This window comes from Scyliorhinus torazame, chromosome 25 (genome assembly GCF_047496885.1).
Source record: "Scyliorhinus torazame isolate Kashiwa2021f chromosome 25, sScyTor2.1, whole genome shotgun sequence".
Lineage (NCBI taxonomy): Eukaryota > Metazoa > Chordata > Chondrichthyes > Carcharhiniformes > Scyliorhinidae > Scyliorhinus > Scyliorhinus torazame.
Window position 1 is genome coordinate 36162205 of NC_092731.1, and position 26276 is coordinate 36188480.

Genomic DNA, 26276 nt, shown 5'->3' on the forward strand with positions numbered 1-26276 from the left:
ATTACCCTCTCTGCCCCTCAATACGCTCCAAATGGAACTATGAATATTCATTTGGGAACTAGTTTATTTAATATCGGTTTGGTTTGATTTTAGGGGTCACAGGGTTAAAACACAAGATATATTTTAACACATTGATTATTTCAAATCGCTTCAGGGCTTTGCTTCCCCCATTTTACAATCCCCACCCTCCCCATTTCCTAGAACACTCCATTCCTCAATATTAAAACCGTCACATTCACCCCCCCCCCCCCACCGTCACATTCACCGCCCCCCCCCCCCCCCCACCGTCACATTCACCGCCCCCCCCCCCCCCCCCACCGTCACATTCTCAGGCCCCCCCACCGTCACATTCACCGCCCCCCCCCCCCCCCCCACCGTCACATTCTCAGGCCCCCCCACCGTCACATTCACCCCCCCCCCCCCCCACCGTCACATTCACCGCCCCCCCCCCCCCCCACCGTCACATTCACCGCCCCCCCCCCCCCCACCGTCACATTCACCGCCCCCCCCCCCCCCACCGTCACATTCACCGCCCCCCCCCCCCCACCGTCACATTCACCGCCCCCCCCCCCCACCGTCACATTCACCGCCCCCCCCCCCCACCGTCACATTCACCGCCCCCCCCCCCCACCGTCACATTCACCGCCCCCCCCCCCCACCGTCACATTCACCGCCCCCCCCCCCCCACCGTCACATTCACCGCCCCCCCCCCCACCGTCACATTCTCAGGCCCCCCCCCACCGTCACATTCTCAGGCCCCCCCCCACCGTCACATTCTCAGGCCCCCCCCCACCGTCACATTCTCAGGCCCCCCCCCACCGTCACATTCTCAGGCCCCCCCCCACCGTCACATTCTCAGGCCCCCCCACCGTCACATTCTCAGGCCCCCCCACCGTCACATTCTCAGGCCCCCCCACCGTCACATTCTCAGGCCCCCCCACCGTCACATTCTCAGGCCCCCCCACCGTCACATTCTCAGGCCCCCCCACCGTCACATTCTCAGGCCCCCCCACCGTCACATTCTCAGGCCCCCCCACCGTCACATTCTCAGGCCCCCCCACCGTCACATTCTCAGGCCCCCCCACCGTCACATTCTCAGGCCCCCCCACCGTCACATTCTCAGGCCCCCCCACCGTCACATTCTCAGGCCCCCCCACCGTCACATTCTCAGGCCCCCCCACCGTCACATTCTCAGGCCCCCCCACCGTCACATTCTCAGGCCCCCCCACCGTCACATTCTCAGGCCCCCCCACCGTCACATTCTCAGGCCCCCCCCACCGTCACATTCTCAGGCCCCCCCACCGTCACATTCTCAGGCCCCCCCACCGTCACATTCTCAGGCCCCCCCACCGTCACATTCTCAGGCCCCCCCACCGTCACATTCTCAGGCCCCCCCACCGTCACATTCTCAGGCCCCCCCACCGTCACATTCTCAGGCCCCCCCACCGTCACATTCTCAGGCCCCCCCACCGTCACATTCTCAGGCCCCCCCACCGTCACATTCTCAGGCCCCCCCACCGTCACATTCTCAGGCCCCCCCACCGTCACATTCTCAGGCCCCCCCACCGTCACATTCTCAGGCCCCCCCACCGTCACATTCTCAGGCCCCCCCACCGTCACATTCTCAGGCCCCCCCACCGTCACATTCTCAGGCCCCCCCACCGTCACATTCTCAGGCCCCCCCACCGTCACATTCTCAGGCCCCCCCACCGTCACATTCTCAGGCCCCCCCACCGTCACATTCTCAGGCCCCCCCACCGTCACATTCTCAGGCCCCCCCACCGTCACATTCTCAGGCCCCCCCACCGTCACATTCTCAGGCCCCCCCACCGTCACATTCTCAGGCCCCCCCACCGTCACATTCTCAGGCCCCCCCACCGTCACATTCTCAGGCCCCCCCACCGTCACATTCTCAGGCCCCCCCACCGTCACATTCTCAGGCCCCCCCACCGTCACATTCTCAGGCCCCCCCACCGTCACATTCTCAGGCCCCCCCACCGTCACATTCTCAGGCCCCCCCACCGTCACATTCTCAGGCCCCCCCACCGTCACATTCTCAGGCCCCCCCACCGTCACATTCTCAGGCCCCCCCACCGTCACATTCTCAGGCCCCCCCACCGTCACATTCTCAGGCCCCCCCACCGTCACATTCTCAGGCCCCCCCACCGTCACATTCTCAGGCCCCCCCACCGTCACATTCTCAGGCCCCCCCACCGTCACATTCTCAGGCCCCCCCACCGTCACATTCTCAGGCCCCCCCACCGTCACATTCTCAGGCCCCCCCACCGTCACATTCTCAGGCCCCCCCACCGTCACATTCTCAGGCCCCCCCACCGTCACATTCTCAGGCCCCCCCACCGTCACATTCTCAGGCCCCCCCACCGTCACATTCTCAGGCCCCCCCACCGTCACATTCTCAGGCCCCCCCACCGTCACATTCTCAGGCCCCCCCACCGTCACATTCTCAGGCCCCCCCACCGTCACATTCTCAGGCCCCCCCACCGTCACATTCTCAGGCCCCCCCACCGTCACATTCTCAGGCCCCCCCACCGTCACATTCTCAGGCCCCCCCACCGTCACATTCTCAGGCCCCCCCACCGTCACATTCTCAGGCCCCCCCACCGTCACATTCTCAGGCCCCCCCACCGTCACATTCTCAGGCCCCCCCACCGTCACATTCTCAGGCCCCCCCACCGTCACATTCTCAGGCCCCCCCACCGTCACATTCTCAGGCCCCCCCACCGTCACATTCTCAGGCCCCCCCACCGTCACATTCTCAGGCCCCCCCACCGTCACATTCTCAGGCCCCCCCACCGTCACATTCTCAGGCCCCCCCACCGTCACATTCTCAGGCCCCCCCACCGTCACATTCAGGCCCCCCCACCATCACCACGTCACATTCAGCCCCCCCCCCCCCGTCACCGTCACATTCAGCCCCCCCCCCCCAGCACCGTCACATTCAGCCCACCCCCCCCCCACCGTCACATTCTCACACACACCCCCGCACTGTCAGTGTAACATGCAATTGAGCCCCACCCAGATTTGCAGTTTCTCCAGAGGCTGAGCAAGACTTGCATTTATATAGCACCTTCCACAGCCAGAGCCGTCTCCCAAAGCAGTAGTGAGGCACTTCTGCATTGCAAGAAACAGCAAGTTCAATGTTCTCCTCCTTTCCAAACCCCATTTCTGTAATCCCTCAAGCCCTACAACCCTCAAGCCCGTTTTTCAATTCCAGAATCCTGAGTATCCCCATCACTGCAGTATAACCGGAGCAGAATCACAGAATAATAGTGCAGAGGCCCTTCGGCCCATTGAGTCTGCACCGACGCATGAAAAACACCTGACCTGCCCACCTAATCCCTTTTGCCAGCACTTGGCCCAGAGCCTGGAATGTTATGACGTGCCCAGCACTCATCCAGGTACTTTTTAAAGGATAAACCCACCTCTCCCACCCTTCCAGGCAGCGCGTTCCAGACCCGCCTCTCCCACCTTCCCAGGCAGCGCGTTCCAGACCCTCCTCTCCCACCTTCCCAGGCAGCGCGTTCCAGACCCGCCTCTCCCACCCTCCCAGGCAGCACATTCCAGACCTGCCTCTCCCACCCTCCCAGGCAGTGCGTTCCAGACCCTCACCTCCCTCTGGGTAATAAAGCTTTTCCTCAAACCCTCCTGCACCTCACCTTGAACTGGTGTCCCCTTGTAACGGATCCTTCAACAAAGGGGAACAGCTGCTCCCTAGCCACACCTCAATCTTGTTCACCTCGATCAGGTCTCCCCTCAATCTACTCTGCTCCAGTGAAAACAACCCAAACCTATCCAAACTCCCACCATCCCAGGCAACATCCTGGTGAATCTCCTCTGCACCCCCTCCATCCTATAATGTGGCGACCAGAATTGTACACAGTACTCCAGCTGCGGCCTCACCAAAGCTCTATACAACTCCAACAGGACCTCCCGGCCTTTGTAATCTAGGCCCCGATTGATAAAGGTGTTCCATATGCCGTTTCATCACCCGACTAACCTAACCTTCTGCCTTCAGAGATCTATGGACAAACACACCAAGGTCCCTTTGTTCCTCAGAACTTCCCAGTGATGCTGTTCATTGAATGCTTCCTGGTTACATCACTCCTTCCAAAAGTGCATCACCTCACTTCTGCATTCAGTACAGCAACTCCCACTGCCCCAAACTCTCTCCCCTCCACGACAACCCCCCCCCCCCCCCCAACTGCCCAGGGGTGGACTTAAATGGAGTGCTCTTTCCAAGGGCCAGTGCGGGCTCGATGGGCCAAATAGAGTCCTTCTGCACTGTAAATTCTAGGATTCTATGAACAAGACACATTATTCAGCACATCAACTAACTCTGAAGCATTGGCTGGGATTTGGCTAGAGGTCAGAATTATTCAACCTCAAAACAATGCCTTCCTGCACCCAATGCAACAGACCTGTTACCCAATCGTGCGATAGAGAGCATCCTTTCCGGCTGCATCACAGCTTGGTATGGCAATTGCTTGGTCCAAGATCGCAAGAAACTGCAGAGTGTGGTGAACTCAGCCCAACGCATCACACTGATTCTGTATACAGCTCCCGCTGCCTCAGGAAGGCAGAGAGCATTATCAGAGACCCCTCTCACCCAGACATTTGCCTTCTTCCAGACCCTTCCATCAGGCAGAAGGTACAGAGACTCACACATCCAGACATAGGAACAGCTTCTTCCCCACAGCTACTAGACTCCTCAACGACTCCCCCTCGGACTGATCTGTTCCCTGTAAGAGCACTATTCACGACCCCCTATGCTGCTCTTGCTCATGTATTTGCTTTGTTGGGCCCCTTGTTCCGCACTGTAACCACTCACTTTGTCAGTGTACCATTTGTCAATATTTTGTTCATTATTCTTTTTGTCTACTATGATGTACAGTGTATGTCCCCTCAGCCGCAGAAAAACACTGTCACTGTACTTCGGTACATGTGACAATAAATCAAATCAAATGATGCTGCCCTGTCAGCCTTCACAGCAATTCAATATTTCCCACATCTGATAAAGAGAAATGTTCAAAGACGCCCCATTGATTTTTCACCAGGGTTGCAGTTCGCTTCTCAATTCCCAGAGTCTCCAGGTCAATCTTGGGGGGAGGGTTGGCAACTTTCAAATTATACTGCTCCCAGTCTGTGCTCGGTATTAAATTTCAGAATGGAGTGCCAACTGCAGGCTTTGCCTCAAAACCTGCATTTCTAGTTCCAGGCATTGCAAATCTCCATTCGTACCAAAGGTCAAATCTCCAACAACTGATCAAGTTGGGAATGTCGGTCCAGGTAAGCAGCTTTGGCTGTACTTTAGCATTTATTTACAAGCAATATACTGGCAATAAGTTAGGATTGCCGATTAAAAGCATTCACTTAAATTCATCTCCCATTGAGCCAAAGATATCCACTAATGCGGTGTCTGGAAGATTAACATTCCCATAATCCTTTCCCCTCCCCCACAGACTGACCAAATGGAACTAACAATGGCCTATTTCACTGCTGTAAACTCACCAATCTCAAGGAAGGCGCTTCAAAGACACGCTGAAGGTTCAGGAAATGCAACTATACACATCAATACCTGGGGAGACCCTTGTTCAGAAGGGACCCACTTGGGGGAACCTCCTGGGGGCCCCAGGAAGGGTGGGGTTGGAGATCTGGCTCATCGGCCACGCAAGGCTCCCACAGAACCCATGACCAGTAGCAGTTTTAGCAGGATGATCACACTTTAGTGAGTGATTGCCAAAGACTGTACTCAACAACAAACCTCCTCCCAACTCACTGTATTGTTCCTCTCGCTTCACTTCACTATTTACTCTTGGGGAGGAGTCGTCAGTGCTCCTGATACAGTTTAGATTACACACACAAGAGACATTCAAAGCCATTAGTAATCCCTACAAGACACGTGCCCCTTGTTCTGGGGACAGAGGGACCAGCACAGATAATTTAGAGTGCATGTACACTAGTGTGGCACAAGTGAATGGTTTCACAATAGTGGTGGCTTTGTTGGCTCACCGAGTGTGAATAGCCACTGGTGCAAAGTTCAATTTGACAAAGCAGCAGAATGGCAGGGGGGGGGACAAGCTCAGTCAGCCCTTCCTGCAGACTGCAGGTTTAAGTCACGTGTACTTCCTTCCTGGATCTGCACTGGCCGAGAATCACATTGTTGTCGAGTTCAGCATTCTCCCCGGGACAGTGAAGCTGGAATTTCTGCCTCAGCATTTAGTGCCTCTTCCGAACACACTAAACAGAACCTTAATAATGGAAAAGTCATCCGAAAGTAGGTTAAAATGAAAACCAAACTATTTAGGAGTTGATGACAGCATGGAGGCCATTCAGTCAGTGTTAGCCAAAACGGTTACACACTCATCGATCACCTTCAGGTGCCTATCTACATAATCCAGAGTCTCTACAATCGACCATCCTTTCAGGTCAATTCCCCCTCCCCACCCCTTAATGTTCCATTCCTGGCAGCATTCGCTACAGTCTCCTAGTCGGAGCCAGCATCCTCCTTCTACTGTGACAAGCAGTACCTGATCTACTGCCAGTTCCTGCAGAACCACCCTGCTCTGATATCCTATGCCTTAGGTTTACTTTACTGACTTGCTAGTGCAATTCTGCTCCGCTTTAAGTAACACCCTGCACCAACTAACATTGCCGCCCCCATACTGCACTGTCTCATTAAAATCAGTCAGCCTAATCTACTTGTGCAAAGCTACAGTGAACTAAAGTTAACAGCACAGCACCATCTTAGCCTGATTATTGGCATCTATACACTGGATCTTTCATTAAATAGCACAAGAACATTCAGAAATAATGACTCCTTCCGAGAAAATTCCAACATGCTTCCCCCCTTGCTGCCTGGTTCACTAAAAGTCAACAAATCAAGGGCCAGTTTGTCAGATTCACTGGATGTATCAACCCATCCAGATGATTTAACACCAACAAAATTCAGGCTCAAGTGCTTGACAGTTCATTGTCAGCATGGCATCATACTCCGAGAAACAGACAGACGTTTTAGTTAAACTTGCAAATCCAAAGCCTTACTACCAGCGGTGGAGTTTAATTTAGATGTTCACTTTTGAAGTTTCGTAACATGCAAATCTAAAATTTTACGAGCAGCAAGAGAGTTTATCTAGAGGGCAACATTTGGCTAAACAATCCAGAGTGCGCCAAAAGTTACACAGTCAACCAATTAAGAGATTGTTAGGTTTGCAGTGTGGCACACTTGGTGCAATTTTTAGTTACACGGAGCCCTGTTCTTTGCAGACATGTACACATCCACTAAACAGGTGACAGCCATTCCCAGGTTCATTCCCCGGGGCAATGACAAGTCAACTTCAGTTTGAATGTTAACAGTCAGTAAATGTTCATAGATGGAGAAATTTCTCCCACATTCTTTAAAAAGTTTGATATCTCAGCTTCTCCCTGCATCGCTCATAAGCCACTTAATTGTTGGAAACAATGGCCAGATCTCCCTGGTCCTCAAGAGGATTATTTTTTTATTTTTTTATTTAACATCCACTCAAACGGGGGGGGGGGGGGGGGGAAGAAAGAGAGAGAGGGGAAAAGGAGAGAAGAGTGGCAAATGGAAAGTACCTCACTGCAGCTATCCTTCTGCATGACACAGATGGTAGCAAAATCCTGCCCTCATCATATCTCCCCTAGTTACCCACATTTAAGCTGTTTTATTCGGTCCGGTGCAATGTTTATGCCTCAAAAAAAAACAATATTACGCAAGCTAACTTAAGGCACCAGACCAGTTGCTCCTGTGCTCTGCTTGATCCCACACCTCGCTTGTCGCGTCTTCCTCCTCCTTTACCTCCCACAGTATAAAACCCATCCCATTTCTACTGTTCTTCAGTCCAAAGGGGTCATATCCCACCATGAAACGTCAACTCTCTCCTCCAACGCTGCCAGATTCCCGTTATTTTTCACGACTAAATACGATGACCACCACCTTTGCTGCATTCTAGAATGGACCATTTCATTTGCAAGCCTAAAAAAAAAAAAAAAAAAAAGGACCTTCCAGAACACAAATAGCTCCAACTGGGAGGAAGCTCGGATACCAACTTGGTGATGAAATTTACAATTGTTAAATGACTCAGCCAGAATATTAGAACCAGAGTTAATGGAAATGTGGACACCAATAGCTGTAACGGATGAAGATTACCTGGAGTGCTGAAAAGGCCCCCCCACCCCTCCTAGCCAGTATTGCTGGAAAGAACCTTACACAATCTGAAGAAATTCCCTACAACGTGGCCCCAAAGAGGGCTCAGGTACAAGCAGAATGGATTTTTCCGCTCCTGTTGGTGATTTCCAACCCATTACCTAGACCCCATGCAGACAAAACAATGAACACCCAAGCAGCCACATGAATGCCCTTATGTTAGCAGCTAGGCGTCAGCCTCTTTTCCTCCAGTATGCTCACCTCTTCCCCAAGCCCAATACCTAAACCCACCTCCAGGCAGCAGAGGCATTCCAGCATTGTAACTATTCCAAAAACTATTACAGCAGGCCAGCGACCGTGCTTTAGGAGCTCTCTCTCTCCACCGACCCCCCCCCCCAATATCTAACAGCACATAAATCAACTACTTTGGGACCCCTGCTCTGCATAGAGGGCCCAGTCAAACAATCAAGGGAGCAGTCAAGGCCCTTAAAAGCAGACTCCTGAAGTATCAGGGTCCATAGAGTCAATTACAACACTGCTAACCTTTACTTTCATTAACCTTTGTTCCAGAGCACTGAAAACCACCATCACACAAGAAAACAACCATCCGAGGGGAAGGAGCAAGCATGCCTTATGGCGTATAAACTTGGGTTCAGTGTGCGAGTGTCAGGAAGGTTTTTTGTAATGGTTACATATTGGGCAGCACGGTAGCATTGTGGATAGCACAATTGCTTCACAGCTCCAGGGTCCCAGGTTCGATTCCGGCTTGGGGTACTGTCTGTGCGGAGTCTGCACATCCTCCCAGTGTGTGCGTGGGTTTCCTCCGGGTGCTCCGGTTTCCTCCCACAGTCCAAAGATGTGCGGGTAAGGTGGATTGGCCATGATAAATTGCCCTTAGTGTCCAAAATTGCCCTTAGTGTTGGGTGGGGTTACAGGTATAGGGTGGAGGTGTTGACCTAGGGTAGGGTGCTCTTTCCAAGAGCCGGTGCAGACTCGATGGGCCGAATGGCCTCCTTCTGCACTGTAAATTCTATGAAACCTATATTGCAAGTGGTTTATATTCACACACCCTGAAGTCCATACACCTGCTGTAGACTTCACTGGCCAAAGGAATTGGGCAATTGTAATTATGGGAATGTCTTTCTTAAATGGTTCTCAATTAATAAAACCAGAACCCCAACCACCCGTCAGCAATGTGCAGTGTACACCGGCATTTGGGCGAGCTCAACATCAGGGTTGAAGGGCACTGGAATAATTGGGAGTTGCTGCTGAGGTTTGACACCAACTGGGATATTTGCAATATTAAAGTCAATGAAATCCCATCACGAGTTAATGGGTAGCCAATCTGTACTTTGCACTGAGCGAACACATTTAAACGAGTGAAAATTACATCGTTGCTGGACTAGAGGAATTTGCTCCAGGAAGAAAACTAATCTGGAGCAACCAATGACACCGGCCCTTGGAAACAACACCCTTCTTAAGCCATCCACCCTCCCGTAACCCCACCTAACCCCCCCCCCCCCCTTCTGTTGGTACAGTGGCGAGGGTATCTGGTCTCTACAGTGCAAAGTTTAGTGCCTGTACCATTTGTTTTTTGTAGTCACGTGTTGTGAACTGTTTTAATAATCAGAGTATCCACCCCCCCCCCCCCCCCCCCCATCCAGTACATTGGTACTGAGGGGCGGGTACCCTGTTTCTCCAACACAAAATGAGTGTTTGTACCGTTTGGCCTTGTATATATTTTTTTACTGTTTTAATAAGATATGGCCAATCCACCTAACCTGCACATCTATGGACTGTGGGAGGAAACCAGAGCACCCGGAGGAAGCCCACGCAGCCATGGGGAGAACGTGCAAACTCGTGCAAACTCCAGTTACCCCAGGCCGGAATCGAACCCGGGTCCGTGGGGCTGAGGCAGCAGTGCTTGCTAACGTGCAGGCTTGATGGGCTGAATGGTCTCCTGTGCAATCTATCACCCCCATTTCTGTAAAGTTATAATCGAAGGCCAACATTTCATATTTTTAAGGCTTTTAATTGTGACAGAGACATATTCCCCTTTTGCACAACTGTCTTTTACCCCAGATCCAGTAAGGAGATTCTTAGCTCCCAAGGGTTCACATCGGTCACATTTCCTTCCTCAGCCAGAACGGTCTTGGGAGTTAAGATTTCCCCACCACCCTGATGTTTCTTCTAGAACAAGCGTGGCAAATCTTCCAATCTGGTTTTAGCTTTCAAATTTGGTCGTTTCAAGCTCAGCGTGACCTCCCACCTGCATTCCTATAAAACGGTCACGTTGTCTGTAACTGCTCCCTCAAATCCTCTTCCCCAGAGGAGTACTTTAGAACTCTTACTTGCTCAAAAGCCCATCTCCAGGCAGTGAGAATCACCGAGGCCTTGTTCTATCCCCGAGTTCTCATCTTCAAAGTAAGGGGCAGCTTAAAGCACAGCTATTTACAAAGCCTTACTCTCTGGTCTCCAGCACACAGGCTCGGTCATTGTTTTTGCGGCAAGATGAGGAGGGTTATACACTTGGGCGAGTAACAAGGTCACTCCAGAAGCCCAGATTAATGCACTGGTTCAAATCCCACTGTGGCAGCTTGTGGAATTTTAATTAAATTGAGTACAAAGCTAGTCTCCGTAATGACAACAAAACTGTTGTACGTGAACCAGATGGGCTTTTTGTACGTGAACCAGATGGGCTTTTAAAAACAGTGTCCTTTAGGGAAGGAAATTTGCCATCCTTACCTGGTCTGGCCTACATGTGACTACAGACCCACAGCAAGTGTGGTTGACTCCAGCCCCTCTGCAAAGGCCCAGTGACACATCAGTTCAAGAGCAATTGGGGATGTGACAATAAACGTAATCAGGGCACTTCAGGACAGGTCACATTTACCCCAAATTAATCCAAAACAACCTTAAACTCAGTTGTAGCCCACTGATGGCCATCCACTCAGTTACTAGGACCCCAAAGATTAAACTCCCAACCCCAACCTTCGATTCTTCACCTTGTTAAAGCCACCTCTTACCTGCCCCAATATCTGACGTCAGCTATTTTGAAATGCTCCCAAGCACCAGAACTGGGCCCATTACTACTTGCTTGATCTTAATACGATAGTGACGTTTAAGGGGCATCTTGACAAATACATGAATAGGATGAGAATAGAGGGATACAGACCCCAGAAGCGTAGAAAATTTTAGTTTAGATGGGCAGCATGGTCGGCACAGGCTTGGAGGGCCGAAGGGCCTGTTCCTGTGCTGTACTTTTCTTTGTACTACCCCTCCCACCTCCAGTGGACAATGTGCCTTCAGCTTCCAGCCCACTGGAGACCACATCTCATCCTTAAATATCTGCTCCAAAACCATCGTGCATGCCATTCGGCCCATCAAGTCTGCACCAACCTTTTGAATGAGCACTCTACTAATGTCCACCCATCGCTGGACACCAAGGGGCAATTTATCATGCCCAATCCACTTAACTTGGAGGAAACCAGACCACCTGGAGGAAACCCACAAAGACACAGGGAGAACATGCAGACTCTGCACAGGCAGTCACCCAAGGTCAGGATTGAACCCCTGGGCTGTGAGGCAGCAGTGCTAATCACTGTGCGGCCCATTGGAGAATAGCCTCTGATAGCAGAGGCCATGTCTCAGACAAGGTGGTCAGGATGCTGAATCCGAAAGTATGAGCTAGTGCGCAAAGGGTAGCATCTAATAAAATGAAGCACAATTTTGTTATTGTGATTGGGGGGGGGGGGGGGGGGGGGGGGGGAAGAGAAAACAGATTACAGAAATAAGCAACCACTGGGGTTGGATTTGGAAAATCTGCTCTCTTATGTGCCCCCCATGGGTGGGGACCCCCTACAATCTCAAATTACAGCTTTGCACAAAACATAAAATCAGCCCAAATTATGACTGAAAAATAACCCCAGTGGAGGGGTTAGCCTGCATACACCCAGCTATACAAGCCCAGTCTCCCCCCAGGGTCCAAACACCACCTCACCACCCAGGGTCCAATTCTCCACATAGAGGAGAGAACACTACCATGGTGATCAAGTGGTTTAGTACTGCAATCAATGGAATAAAAAAAATGTAATTCCAAAGATTAGGCTTTTGTTTTAAAGGCATTCTATCCAAACAAAGACATTAGCAAATCCAGGTTACCATGTGACATGGTGGCAATGCTCCACAAGAAAATATTACACTAGACCTTTGGCTATACCAATGGAACAAAACAAATACCAAATGAAGGCTCGGGTTTGAAACCTTGGTATGTACTGGTGCCCAAGTGCCAACTATATTAATTACAGGAAAACTGGGCACAGTTAAATAGTCTCAGACTTAGTTCAATACTGGCAGAGCACACAGCATTACTGCAAAACTGCACCAGTAATTGGGAGGTTTAGCATCAATAACAAACTCACTTGGAGGGGGTAGGCAGCCAGGCACCTGTGCTGCACAAAATCATTGTAAACAACCCAACTGTTATGCTCCAAATTCTTTCAGCTGTTTCACCAGTCATCACTGAGATAAACCATTTTTAATACACACATTTATGCAGTTAATGAGCAGCAAGGCAATTTCATTCCTGCAGCTATATCTATGCCCCAATATCCATTACCAGCATGAAATTTAGCAGAATTCAAACCGTTCCCATATCCAGAGGGTAATACCAGGTTGAAGGAGTCCAAGACAAGGAGTGCCACAGGCCAACACAAAGAGATTGTGACAAAGGATTTTCACACCCAAAATATAGTGTGAAACATACAGAAACTACACAGCACAAGGCACCCAGTGAGTTAGTGAAAGACAAATCTCTTAAAAGGCTACTCATTAAAGAATCTAGTTTAAGTGCTATGACAAAACAGGACATTTGGCACAGACAGTTAATTACAGTAGCTACAAAAAATTTTTTTAAAAATCAGGATCTATGGAAAACAGACCAAGTTTGAAAACCTCATTAGACCGTGGATGAATGGTTGAGGAGATGGGTGTGGTTAAACACCAGATCACATCCTCGTTTGGACAAGCTGGCAAAGGCACCCGACATCCACCACCCAGGTCATGGTGCTACAATGAACAATCCCTCGACACCCACACACTCGCAGTCCCAAGAGCACCAGATCAAGACACCAAGTGCCCCCTTTAACAATAATAATGTAGGAGGGCCCAGACCCATTATCTGAACTGCAAGATCAGTCTGGGTGCGGAGGATCTTAAAATATGCAAACACTTATGCAAAGTCCCCCATCCCAGAGCTCCAAAAAATATTAGAGACAGACAAGCCCCCCCCCCCTCCCCTCAAATAAAAAGAGATCTGAGGGAGAGGGGGGGGGCACACCCATTATCTGAAGTACAAGATCAGTCCTGTGCTGAAGGTCTTCAGACACCCAACACCCCCCCCCCCCCCCCCCCCAATCCATCCATCCATCCATCCCATCCCATCCCAATAGCACTGCCCTTCACAGCAGAAGCTTCAATGCACCTCAACCTATCCAGGTAACAAGTCATATTGAAAATCAGATGTAAACATTGAAAAAAAAAAGAGCAATTCATTCAGCACACACACAAATTGGAGTTAATTAAAAGGGGGGGGGGGACAGCACAAGGGGCCAGGTAATGGTTACAGAGGGAGGGAGGAATGTTGGCCAAGGAGGCTCCACCTGTTCCATACTTACTATTCAGGATTCATGGCTGACATGTCAGAGAGAGGGAGGGGAGAAGGGGGGGACTGGGCTCCTCTGGATTGGGGGAGGGGGAGATGGGGCTCCTCTGGATAGGAGGGAGAGGTGATGAATCTCCTCTGGATTGGTGGGGGGGGGGGGGGGAAGGGAAGGTGAGGCTCCTCTGGGCGGAAGGAGGGAGGGGTGATGAATCTCCTCTCGGGGGGTCCGGGCTCCTCTGGATTGGGGGAGGGGCGCTACCAGTCCAGCTGCTGCCGCCGCCTCAGTGTCTCCCCTGCCTGGATCAAGATGGCGGCTCCGGGCGGCCCGTCCGCAGCTGATCCCCGCAGAAGCGCCGCTCAGCTCCCGCTCTGAGCCCCGCCCCCTCCGGCCCCGCCCTTTACGCTGACTGACGGCGGCGCCGGCCAATCGGCGCGGTCCGCCCCCGCATCCCGCCCCGCCTCCCCATCCCGTCTGACCAATAGGAACGGGGCCCGGGGAAGGGGCGGGGCAGCTGCGCGTCAGGTTCCGGCGCAGGTTGCCCTGACGTCATTTTTAGACGTGGCAGCGCGATCACGAGGGCAGCGGAGTCACGCGGGCGGGTCCGGGGCGAGAGACTCTTAAAGTGATATCTTCCTGTAAGCGGAATGCCTCTTAAAGTGGTATCTCCCTTAAAATGGAATGCCTCTTAAAGTGATATCTTCCTGTAAGCGGAATGCCTCTTAAAGTGGTATCTCCCTTAAAATGGAATGCCTCTTAAAGTGATATCTCCCTGAAAGCGGAATGCCTCCTAAAGTGATATCTCCCTGTAAGCAGAATGCCTCTTAAAGTGGTATCTCCCTGAAAGCGGAATGCCTCTTAAAGTGGTATCTCCCTTAAAATGGAATGCCTCTTAAAGTGATATCTCCCTGAAAGCGGAATGCCTCCTAAAGTGATATATCCCTGAAAGCGGAATGCCTCTTAAAGTGGTATCTCCCTTAAAATGGAATGCCTCTTAAAGTGATATCTCCCTGAAAGCGGAATGCCTCCTAAAGTGATATATCCCTGAAAGCGGAATGCCTCTTAAAGTGGTATCTTTTTATATAAATTTAGAATACCCAATTATTTTTTTCCAATTAAGGCGTAATTTAGCGTGGCCAATCCCCCTACCCTGCACATCTTTGGGTTGTGGGGGCGAAACTCACGCAGACACGGGGAGAATGTACAAACTCCACACGGATAGCGACCCAGAGCCGGGATCGAACCTGGGACCTCGGTGCCGCAGTCCCAGTACTAACCAAAGTGGAATCTCTCTTAAAGCGATAAAAAGCAGAATGCCTCTTAAAGTGGTATCTCTCTTAAAGTGGTACACCTCTTAAAGCGGTATCTCTCTTAAAATGGTACTTTGTCTCTCAAAGTGGTCTGTTCTTAAAGCGGCATATCTCTTAAAGTGCTACTGTATTGTCTTAAAACAGAATGACTCTTCAAGCATTTTTTCTCTTCAAGTGGCGCAGTATGTCTCTTAAAGCAGTATGCCTCTTAAGGCGGTATCTCGCTTAAAGTTGTGCTGTATGTCTCTTAAAGCGGTATGCCTCTTAAAGCGGTATGTCTCTTAAAGTGATGTTGTATGTCTCTTAAAGCGGTATGCCTCTTAAAGCGGTATCTCTCAAAGTGGTGCTGTATGTCTCTTAAAGCGGCATGCCTCTTAAAGCGTGGCCATGAAGTCTTCTTCAGACCTATTGAACAGACCACAACATCTCTCACCTCTGGAGTTCAGCTCATTTGTGCATGTTTAGACCAAGGCTGTAATGAGGTCAGGAGCGGAGTGGTCCTGGCAGAACATGGTACCCTCACTATGGGGATCCTTATTTGACAACAAATTGATGCCATCAGTGATAATGCCCTGTGTGTGGCATTAAGGAAAACCAATCAGACCTTGGGTTGCGCCAAGAGATCAATATTGAAATGCAGTAGTGAGGTCACCGGGAAAAGAGGCATACCGCTTTAAGAGACATACAGCACCACTTTAAGAGAGATACCGCTTTAAGAGGCATACCGCTTTAAGAGACATACAGCACAACTTTAAACGAGATACCGCCTTAAGAGGCATACTGCTTTAAGAGACATACTCCACTTTAAGAGAAAAAATGCTTGAAGAGTCATTCTGTTTTAAGACAATACAGTAGCACTTTAAGAGATATACCGCTTTAAAAACAGACCACATTGAGAGACAAAGTACCATTTTAAGAGAGATACTGCTTTAAGAGGTGTACCACTTTAAGAGAGCGGACTGCAGTTAAAATATTGTGTGCATTGCCCGCCACCACAATATGGAAAGGATATTGCAGCTTGACAGAATGTGCAAGGAGGCAGGCAACCTCTTTGTCACTCTGTGCCACTTTCTTTAAGAAGCTCGTTAACCTCTTTGACCTTTTGTTCAGGGGCTTAGACGGGGCAGAGTTTGTAAGGAGCATCCAGGAGGGCTTCTTAAAACAATATGTAGACAGTCCAACTAGGGAAGGGGCGGTACTGGACCTGGTATTGGGGAATGAGCCCGACCAGGTGGTAGAAGTTTCAGTAGGGGAGCATTTCGGGAACAGTGACCACAATTCAGTAAGTTTTAAAGTACTGGTGGACAAGGATAAGAGTGGTCCTAGGGTGAATGGGCTAAATTGGGGGAAGGCTAATTATAACAATATTAGGCAGGAACTGAAGAACCTAGATTGGGGGCGGATGTTTGAGGGTAAATCAACATCTGACATGTGGGAGGCTTTCAAGTGTCAGTTGAAAGGAATTCAGGACTGGCATGTTCCTGTGAGGAAGAAGGATAAATACGGCAATTTTCCGGAACCTTGGATAACGAGAGATATTGTAGGCCTCGTCAAAAAGAAAAAGGAGGCATTTGTCAGGGCTAAAAGGCTGGGAACAGACGAAGCCTGCGTGGAATATAAGGAAAGTAGGAAGGAACTTAAGCAAGGAGTCAGGAGGGCTAGAAGGGGTCATGAAAAGTCATTGGAAAATAGGGTTAAGGAAAATCCCAAGGCTTTTTACACGTACATAAAAAGCAAGAGGGTAGCCAGGGAAAGGGTTGGCCCACTGAAGGATAGGCAAGGGAATCTATGTGTGGAGCCAGAGGAAATGGGCGAGGTATTAAATGAATACTTTGCATCAGTATTCACCAAAGAGAAGGAATTGATAGATGTTGAGTCTGGAAAAGGGTGTGTAGATAGCCTGGGTCACATTGAGATCCAAAAAGACTAGGGCGTCTTGGGCGTCTTGAAAAATATTAAGGTAGATAAGTCCCCAGGGCCTGATGGGATCTACCCCAGAATACTGAAGGAAGCTAGAGAGGAAATTGCTGAGGCCTTGACAGAAATCTTTGGATCCTCACTGTCTTCAGGTGATGGCCCGGAGGACTGGAGACTAGCCAATGTTGTTCCTCTGTTTAAGAAGGGTAGCAAGGATAATCCAGGGAATTACAGGCCGGTGAGCCTTACGTCAGTGGTAGGGAAATTACTGGAGAGAATTCTTCGAGACCGGACCAACTCCCATTTGGAAGCAAATGGACGTATTAGTGAGAGGCAGCATGGTTTTGTGAAGGGGAGGTCGTGTCTCACTAACTTGATAGAGTTTTTCGAGGAGGTCACAAAGATGATTGATGCAGGTAGGGCAGTGGATGTTGTCTATATGGACTTCAGTAAGGCCTTTGACAAGGTCCCTCATGGTAGACTAGTACAAAAGGTGAAGTCACACGGGATCAGGGGCGAGCTGGCAAGGTGGATACAGAACTGGCTAGGTCATAGCAATGAAAGGATGCTTTTCTAATTGGAGGGCTGTGACTAGTGGTGTTCCGCAGGGATCAGTGCTGGGACCTTTGCTGTTTGTTGTTTATATAAATGATTTGGAGGAAAATGTAACTGGTCTGATTAGTAATTTTGGAGACGACACAAAGGTTGGTGGAATTGCGGATAGTGATGAGGACTGTCAGAGGATACAGCCGGATTTAGATTGTTTGGAGACTTGGGCGGAGAGATGACAGATGGAGTTTAATCCGGATAAATGTGAGGTAATGCATTTTGGAAGGTGTAATGCAGGTAGGGAACATACAGTGAATGGTAGAACCCTCAAGATTATTGAAAGTCAAAGAGATCTAGGTGTACAGATCCACAGGTCACTGAAAGGGGCAACACAGGTGGAGAAGGTAGTCAAGAAGGCATACGGCATGCTTGCCTTCATTGGCCGGGGCATTGAGTATAAGAATTGGCAAGTCATGTTGCAGCTGTATAGAACCTTAGTTAGGCCACACTTGGAGTATAGTGTTCAATTCTGGTCGCCACACTACCAGAAGGATGTGGAGGCTTTAGAGAGGGTGCAGAAGAGATTTACCAGAATGTTGCCTGGTATGGAGGGCATTAGCTATGAGGAGCGGTTGAATAAACTTGATTTGTTCTCACTGGAACGACTGAGGTTGAGGGGCGATCTGATAGAGCTCTACAAAATTATGAGGGGCATAGACAGAGTGGATAGTCAGAGGCTTTTCTCCAGGGTAGAGGGGTCAATTATTAGGGGGCATAGGTTTAAGGTGCGAGGGGCAAGGTTTAGAGTAGATGTACGAGGCAAGTTTTTTACACAGAAGGTAGTGGGTGCCTGGAACTCGCTGCCGGAGGAGGTGGTGGAAGCAGGGACGATAGTGATGTTTAAAGGGCATCTTGACAAATACATAAATAGGACGGGAATAGAGGGATACGGACCCAGGAAGTGTAGAAGATTTTAGGTTTGACGGGCAGCATGGTCGGCGCGGGCTTGGAGGGCCGAAGGGCCTGTTCCTGTGCAGTACTTTTCTTTGTTCTTTGTTCTTTGTTCACTTGTTCTAAAGGGCGAGATTCTCCAGTCCCCCAGCCGCATGTTTCCCGGCTCCGCACCGTTCGCTGCTGGCGGGGAAAGGGAATCTCAGCGACCAGAGAATTCCGGCCAAAAGCTTCCGGTGTGGCCTACTGTCAAATTTTGGCTTCGTAGCCCACCTGTAAAACACTTTAAGATGTTTTTTAAAATAAATCTAGAGTACCCAATTATTTTTTCCAATTAAGGGGCAATTTAGCGTGGCCAATCCACCTAGCCTGCACATCTTTGGGTTGTGGGGGTGAAACCCAAGTGGACACGGGGGAAATGTGCAAACTCCACACGGACAGTGACCCATGGCCGGGATTCGAACCCGGGTCCTCAGCGCCGTAGGCAGCAGTGCTAACCACTGTGCCACTGTGCTGCCCTTTAAGATGTTTAAAGGGCATTCATAAACACAAGCTGCTATAGGGAACAATGAGAATGATTGTTTGGAGCTGAAGGGATGGACTGGATTATGAGGAGCTACTTTATCAACTGGACGTATTCTCCGCTGAAGGGGAAAGGTTGCGATCGGAGCAGAGGAGACTGAGGGGGGGACATGATCGAGATGAACAAAATAATGAAGGGAGTAGACAGGAAGAAACCTTTCCCCTTGGTGGAGGGGTCAGTGACCAGGGGGCAGAGATTTAAGGTGAGGGGCAGGAGGTTTAGAGGGGATGTGAGGGAAAAGCCTTTTTACCCGGAGGGTGATGGGAGTTTGGAACTCGCTGCCTGAAAGGGTGATGGAGGCAGAGACCCTCATAACATTTCTTTTAAATATTTTTTATTCTCCCCCTTTTTCACATTTTCTCCCAAATTTACACCCAACAATAAACAATAATCAGTAACAAATATGTCAATCCCCATATCAATAACAACGATCCCATCCTCCCACCAACCCCCAAACATCCGCCCGCATGTTCACACAAACAAATGACAAAAAAGAATCAGGAATCACCCATAGTCGCCATTAACACACACAGCCCCCCTCCCCTCAACCCTCCCTCCTCCCCCCAACCCCCCTAATGTTCGATGTGATCCAATTATCGAAAGTGCATAATGAATAACACCCATGAATTGTAGAACCTCTCCATCCTTCCCCTCGGTTCAAATTTGACCTTTTCAAGCGTTAAGAATTCCAGCAGGTCCCCCCGCCACGCCAGGGCACAGGGTGGAGAGGCTGCTCTCCATCCCAACGGGATCCGCCTTCGGGAAATCAACGAGGCGAAGGCTACAGCATCTGCCTCCGCACCCGTTTCCAACCCTGGCTGGTCCGACACCCCGAATATGGCCTCCCGGGGCCCGGGTCCAGTTTCACGTGCACCACTTTCGAGATTACCCTAAAAACCTCCTTCCAGTAATCCTCTAGCTTTGGACAGGACCAACCATATGAACGTGATTAGTGGGGCCCCCCCGCAACGTTCACACACATCTTCTACTCCTTCAAAGAATCGGCTCATTCTCGCCCTCGTGATGTGCGCTCTGTATACCACCTTCAGCTGTATCAGCCCCAACCTCGCGCACGAGGTGGAGGTATTCACTCTCCGGAGCACCTCACACCAGAACCCCTCCTCATACGCTCTCCCAACTCTTCCTCCCACTTTGCCTTGATCCCTTCCAGTGGTGCCTTTTGTTTTGAAATATTTTTGTTCAATTTTTTACATATTTTCAACAAACCCCCCCCTTACAGAAAAAAGAGAAACAAAGAACACATAACTAAACATCTTGCAACTACATCACAAATTCCCCCAATATACAAACCCCCCATTAAGCAAGAATAAACACAGTAGAAAACACAAAGTACACCCCCCCCCCCCCTGCTCCTCCTCCCCCTCTGGGTTGCTGCTGCTGCTGACCACCTCCTAACGCTCCGCTAGGAAGTCTAGGAACGGTTGCCACCGCCTGAAGAACCCTTGCACAGACCCTCTCAAGGCAAATTTTACCCTCTCCAATTTAATGAACCCTGCCATATCGCTGATCCAGGCTTCCACGCTCGGGAGCCTCGCATCCTTCCACTGCAGCAGAATCCTCCGCCGGGCTACCAGGGCCGCAAAGGCCAGAATACCGGCCTCTTTCGCCTCCTGCACTCCCGGCTCGTCCGATACCCCAAATAGTGCTAACCCCCAGCTCGGCTTAACCCGGGTGTTCACCACCTTAGACACCGTCCTCGCAATGCCCCTCCAGAACTCATCCAGTGCCGGGCGTGATTTGCTGGGCTCCCCGAGCCCCTCCCGCATCTGTCTCCCACCCCAAAGAACCTGCTCAGCCTCACCCCTGTCATATGCGCTCTGTGAAGAACCTTAAATTGTATCCGGCTCAGCCTGGCGCAAGAGGAGGAAGAATGAACCCTACCCAGGGCATCCGCCCACTTACCCTCGTCTATCTCCTCCCCAAGCTCCTCCTCCCATTTACCCTTTAGCTCCTCCACCGAGGTCTCCTCCTCCTCCTGCATCTCCTGGTAGATCGCCGAGACCCTGCCCTCTCCAACCCACACCCCCAAGAGCACCCTATCCTGGATCCTGAGTGCTGGAAGCAGCGGGAACTCCCTCACCTGCCGTCTTACAAACGCCCTTACCTGAATGTACCTGAAGGCATTTCCAGGGGGGAGCACAAATTTTTCCTCCAGCACCCCAAGGCTCGCAAACATCCCATCTAAAAACAGGTCCCCCTTCCTTCTAATTCCTGCCTTGTGCCAGCTCAAGATCTCCATCCATTCTCCTCGGGACGAACCGTTGGTTCTCTCGGATCGGGGACCAAACCGAAGCCTCTACCTCACCCCTGTGGCGTCTCCACTGCCCCCAAATTTTCAAAGTCGCCGCCACCACTGGACTCGTGGTGTACCTTGTCGGCAGGAGCGGCAGCGGTGCTGTCACCAGTGCTCCCAGACTCGTGCCCACACAGGACGCCATCTCCAGCCTTTTCCACGCCGCCCTTGTAGCACAATCAATCACTCACGAGGCGAGAAGAGATGAAGTCAATCGATGGCTTTATTACACAGACTTGTTCCCCAGCAGCTCGGTTACAGAATGTGGCTGCTGGGAGAACCCGAGTTCTTATACTCCGCCTTACTGTGTGGAGCCAGCAGGCAGCAGATCCAATCAGGACCCAGTGTCTGTCCACCAATAGCCTCTCGGCATCACTGGGTACCGTACTACCCCTAATACATACCACCACATTCACCCCTTGTTAAAAAAGAACCCGGCGGGGTGGTGGGTCGCATGGTGGTAGGGGTTTACAAGGTCGGTACTGGGATTCCATTAACACAGTGGCTATGCATCGATATCAACGGTTAACTATTTACAATACCGCTTTTACTGGGCTACTGAATTATTTACAGATCTTGCTTTGTCACACAGATTCAATGAGTCGAGTGGGTGCCCTGGTCATCCTTGCCGGTCGTCTCAGCTCCGGTGGTGGTGCAGGCGCTGGCTCGGGCTCTGTCGTCGCTGGGAATGTCGCGATGTTTGTTCCTGTTTCACTACTCCTGGGCGGGCACGGGAGGAGGACCGATCCACCCGGGAAGGGAGCGGCTGTGGGGTGCGCCGACGGGAGGGAGGGGGTGATTGGTGTTGGGGGGGTATGGGGAGCTCCGGCGGGCGCCAGGTCCCGTAGGGAGACTGTGTCCTGTCGGCCATCGGGGTACGCCACGTAGGCGTATTGAGGGTTTGCATGGAGAAGATGAACCCTCTTGACTAACGGGTCCGGTTTGTGCGCCCGCACATGCTTTCAGAGCAAGATGGGTCCTGGGGCTGCCAGCCAGGTCGGAAGTGACGTCTGGAGGAGGACTTCCTAGGGAAGACAAGGAGGCGCTTGTGAGGCGTTTGATTAGTTGTGGTACAAAGCAGTGACCGGATGGAGTGGAGAGCATCCGGGAGGACTTCCTGCCAGCGGGAAACTGGGAGACATCTGGACCGTAGGGCCAGTAGGACGGTCTTCCAGACCGTTCCGTTCTCCCTCTCTACCTGTCCGTTACCCCGGGGGTTGTAACTGGTCGTCCTGCTCGATGCGATGCCCTTGCTGAGCAGGAATTGACGCAGTTCGTCGTTCATGAAGGAGGACCCCCTATCGCTGTGGATGTAGGCGGGGAAACCGAACAGTGTAAAGATGGTGCAGCGGGCTTTAATGACAGTGGCCGCGGTCATGTTGGGGCAGGGGATGGCGAAAGGGAAACGGGAGTATTCGTCAACCACATTCAGGAAGTACGTGTTGCGATCGGTGGAGGGGAGGGGGCCTTTGAAGTCCAGACTGAGGCGCTCAAAGGGACGGGAAGCCTTTATCAGGTGCGCTCTATCTGGCCTGAAAAAGTGCGGCTTGCACTCTGCGCAGATTTGGCAGTTCCTGCTGGCTGTTCGGACCTCCTCGACGGAGTAGGGGAGGTTGTGGGTCTTCACGAAGTGGTAGAACCGAGTGACCCCCGGGTGGCAGAGGTCCTTGTGGAGGGCTTGGAGACGGTCCACTTGTGCATTGGCACATGTGCCGTGGGATAGGGCATCGGACGGCTCGTTCAGCTTTCCGGGTCGATACAAGATCTCATAATTATATGTGGAGAGTTTGATCCTCCACCGCAAGATCTTGTCGTTCTTGATCTTGCCCCGCTGTGCATTATCGAACATGAAAGATACCGACCGTTGGTCCGTGAGGAGAGTGAATCTCCTGCCGGCCAGGTAATGCCTCCAATGCCGCACAGCTTCTACTATGGCCAGGGCCTCCTTTTCCACTGAGGAGAGGCGGATCTCTGAAGCGTGGAGGGTGCGTGAGAAGAAGGCCACGGGTCTGCCCGCTTGGTTGAGAGTGGCCGCCAGAGCTACGTCGGAGGCGTCGCTCTCGACTTGGAAGGGGAGGGACTCGTCGATGGCGTGCATCGTGGCCTTTGCGATATCCGTTTTGATGCGGCTGAAGGCCTGGCGGGCCTCTGGCGACAGGGGAAAGACAGTGGACTGAATTAGCGGGCGGGCCTTGTCCGCGTAGTTGGGGACCCACTGGGTGTAATAAGAGAAGAAGCCCAGGCAGCGTTTCAGGGCTTTGGAACAGTGAGGGAGGGGGTACTCCATAAGGGGGCGCATGCGTTCAGGGTCGGGGCCTATCACTCCATTACGCACTACGTAGCCAAGGATGGCTAGACGGTCGGTGCTAAACACGCATTTTTCCCTGTTGTATGTGAGATTCAGGGCGTTAGCGGCCTGGAGGAATTTGCGGAGGTTGGCGTCGTGGTCCTGCTGGTCGTGGCTGCAGATGATGACGTTGTCGAGGTACGGGAACGTGGCCCGTAAATCGTGCCGATCAACCATTCGGTCCATCTCCCGTTGGAAGACCGAGACCCCGTTAGTGACGCCGAATGGAACCCTTAAAAAGTGGTAGAGCCGCCCGTCTGCCTCGAAGGCCGTGTACTTGCGGTCGCTCGGGCGGATGGGGAGCTGATGATATGCGGACTTAAGGTCCACGGTGGAAAAGATCTTGTACTGTGCAATCTGATTGACCATGTCGGATATGCGGGGGAGAGGGTACGCATCCAGCTGTGTGTACCTATTGATGGTTTGACTATAGTCTACGACCATCCTCTGCTTCTCCCCGGTCTTTACAACTACCTCCTGGACTCTCCAGGGACTATTGCTGGCCTGGATTATGCCTTCCTTCAGCAGCCGCTGGACTTCAGACCGGATAAATGTTCGGTCCTGGGCGCTATACCGTCTGCTCCTAGTGGCAACGGGTTTGCAATCCGGGGTGAGGTTCGCAAACAAGGAAGGCGATTCAACCTTGAGGGTCGCGAGGCCGCAGATAGTGAGTGGGGGTATAGGGCCGCCGAATTGGAACGTTAAACTCTGAAGGTTACATTGAAAATCTAACCCCAGGAGAGTGGGAGCGCAGAGGTGGGGGAGGACGTAAAACCGATAGTTCTTAAACTCCCTCCCCTGCACTGTCAGATTCGCGATGCAGAACCCTTTGATTTCTAAGGAATGGGATCCCGCTGCCAGGAAAATCTTTTGGGTACTCGGGTGGATTGAAAGAAAACAGCATCTTACCGTATCCGGATGGATAAAACTTTCCGTGCTCCAAGAGTCGCTCAGACATGGCGTTTCGTACCCGTTAACCAGCACCGTCGTCGTTGCCGTTTGGAGCGTCCGGGGCCACGACTGGTCCAGGGTCACCAAAGCCAGTCGTGGTTGCTGCATTGGGGCGTTTTCTTCAGGCCCCGTGGGGCCATCCATGCTGGGGTCCTTGGCTGTCAGCCAAGATAGCGGCATCCACGGATCGCACGCAGTCAAGGGCGGACAAAATGGCGCCGCCCATGAATCGCACGCGGCCGGCGGGACCCAAAATGGCGACGCCCATTGGCCGCATATGGATCATTGGGGGGGGTTGAGTCTGTGGTCCCAGTTCTCCCCCGGAGATTGCGGCGACCCCCCGGGACTGGCACACCGCTGAATAATGCCCCTTCTTGCCGCAACCTTTACAGATGGCCGAGCGGGCCGGGCAGCGCTGCCGGGGGTGTTTCGATTGCCCGCAAAAGTAGCAGCGGGGCCCCCCCCGGGTGGTCTGGTGCTCTGGCCGCGCAGGCTTGCGGGGGGATGGGGGTGCCGGAGAGTTGGTTGCGACGGGGGTCCACGGAGCCCAAGGGGCTCCGCGTGGTTGGGGGCGTAAGCGCGGGCATTCTGCGATGCCACATTGAGGGAGGCCGCAAGGGCCCGTGCCTCGGTGAGCCCCAGCGAGTCTCTTTCCAGCAGTCGCTGGCGAATTTGGGATGAGGTCATACCTGCTATGAAAGCATCCCTGATTAGGAGTTTCGTATGTTCGTTAGCCGTCACCGGTGGGCAGTTGCAGCTCCTTCCCAATATTAGCAGCGCGCTGTAGAACTTGTCCAGCGATTATTCGGGGATTTGCCGTCTCATCGCGAGTTGGTGGCGTGCGTAGACCTGGTTTACGGGCCGAATGTAGATCCCTCTCAGCATGGTGAGCGCCGTCAGGAAATCCTCCGTGCCTTCGATGAGCGTGTAGATCTCCGGGCTCACCCTGGAATGCAGGACCTGCATTTTCTGGTCTTCTGTAGGTCTGCCGGGGGGCATTCGGAGGTATCCCTCAAAGCACGCTAGCCAGTGTTTAAAAGTGGCCGCTGAGTTTGCCGCGTGGGGGCTGATTCGCAGACACTCCGGGGTGATCCGGAGCTCCATAGTCCTTTAAAGTGTGCGTAATAAATTGTAGCACAATCAATCACTCACGAGGCGAGATGAGAAGGAGTCGAACGATGGCTTTATTACACAGACTTGTTCCCCAGCAGCTCGATTACAGAATGTGGCTGCTGGGAGAACCTGGGTTCTTATACTCCGCCTTACTGGGTGGAGCCAGCAGGCGGCAGATCCAATCAGGACCCAGTGTCTGTCCACCAATAGCCTCTCGGCATCACTGGGTACCCCTAATACATACCACCACACCTCTCCCCCTCCATTACCCACTTGCGTATCATCGCCACATTGGCAGCCCAGTAATACCCACATAGATTAGGTAACGCTAACCCTCCTCTGTCCCTACTCTCTCCGGAAACACCCTTCTCACCCTCGGGGTCTTTTTCGCCCACA

General features: G+C 51.9%; 1 protein-coding gene across 1 annotated transcript in view; it reads right to left on the reverse strand.

The window, feature by feature from the left end:
- LOC140402483 (ras-related protein ORAB-1-like) overlaps positions 1-14207 on the reverse strand; it is a 34959-nt gene extending 20752 nt beyond the window's left edge. Inside the window, exon 1 of the mRNA XM_072490307.1 lies at positions 13861-14207. Coding sequence (XP_072346408.1) covers positions 13861-13883 — 23 coding nt within the window. The 5' untranslated portion in view covers positions 13884-14207. The remainder of the gene's footprint in view (positions 1-13860) is intronic.
- Positions 14208-26276: the final 12069 nt, after the last annotated feature.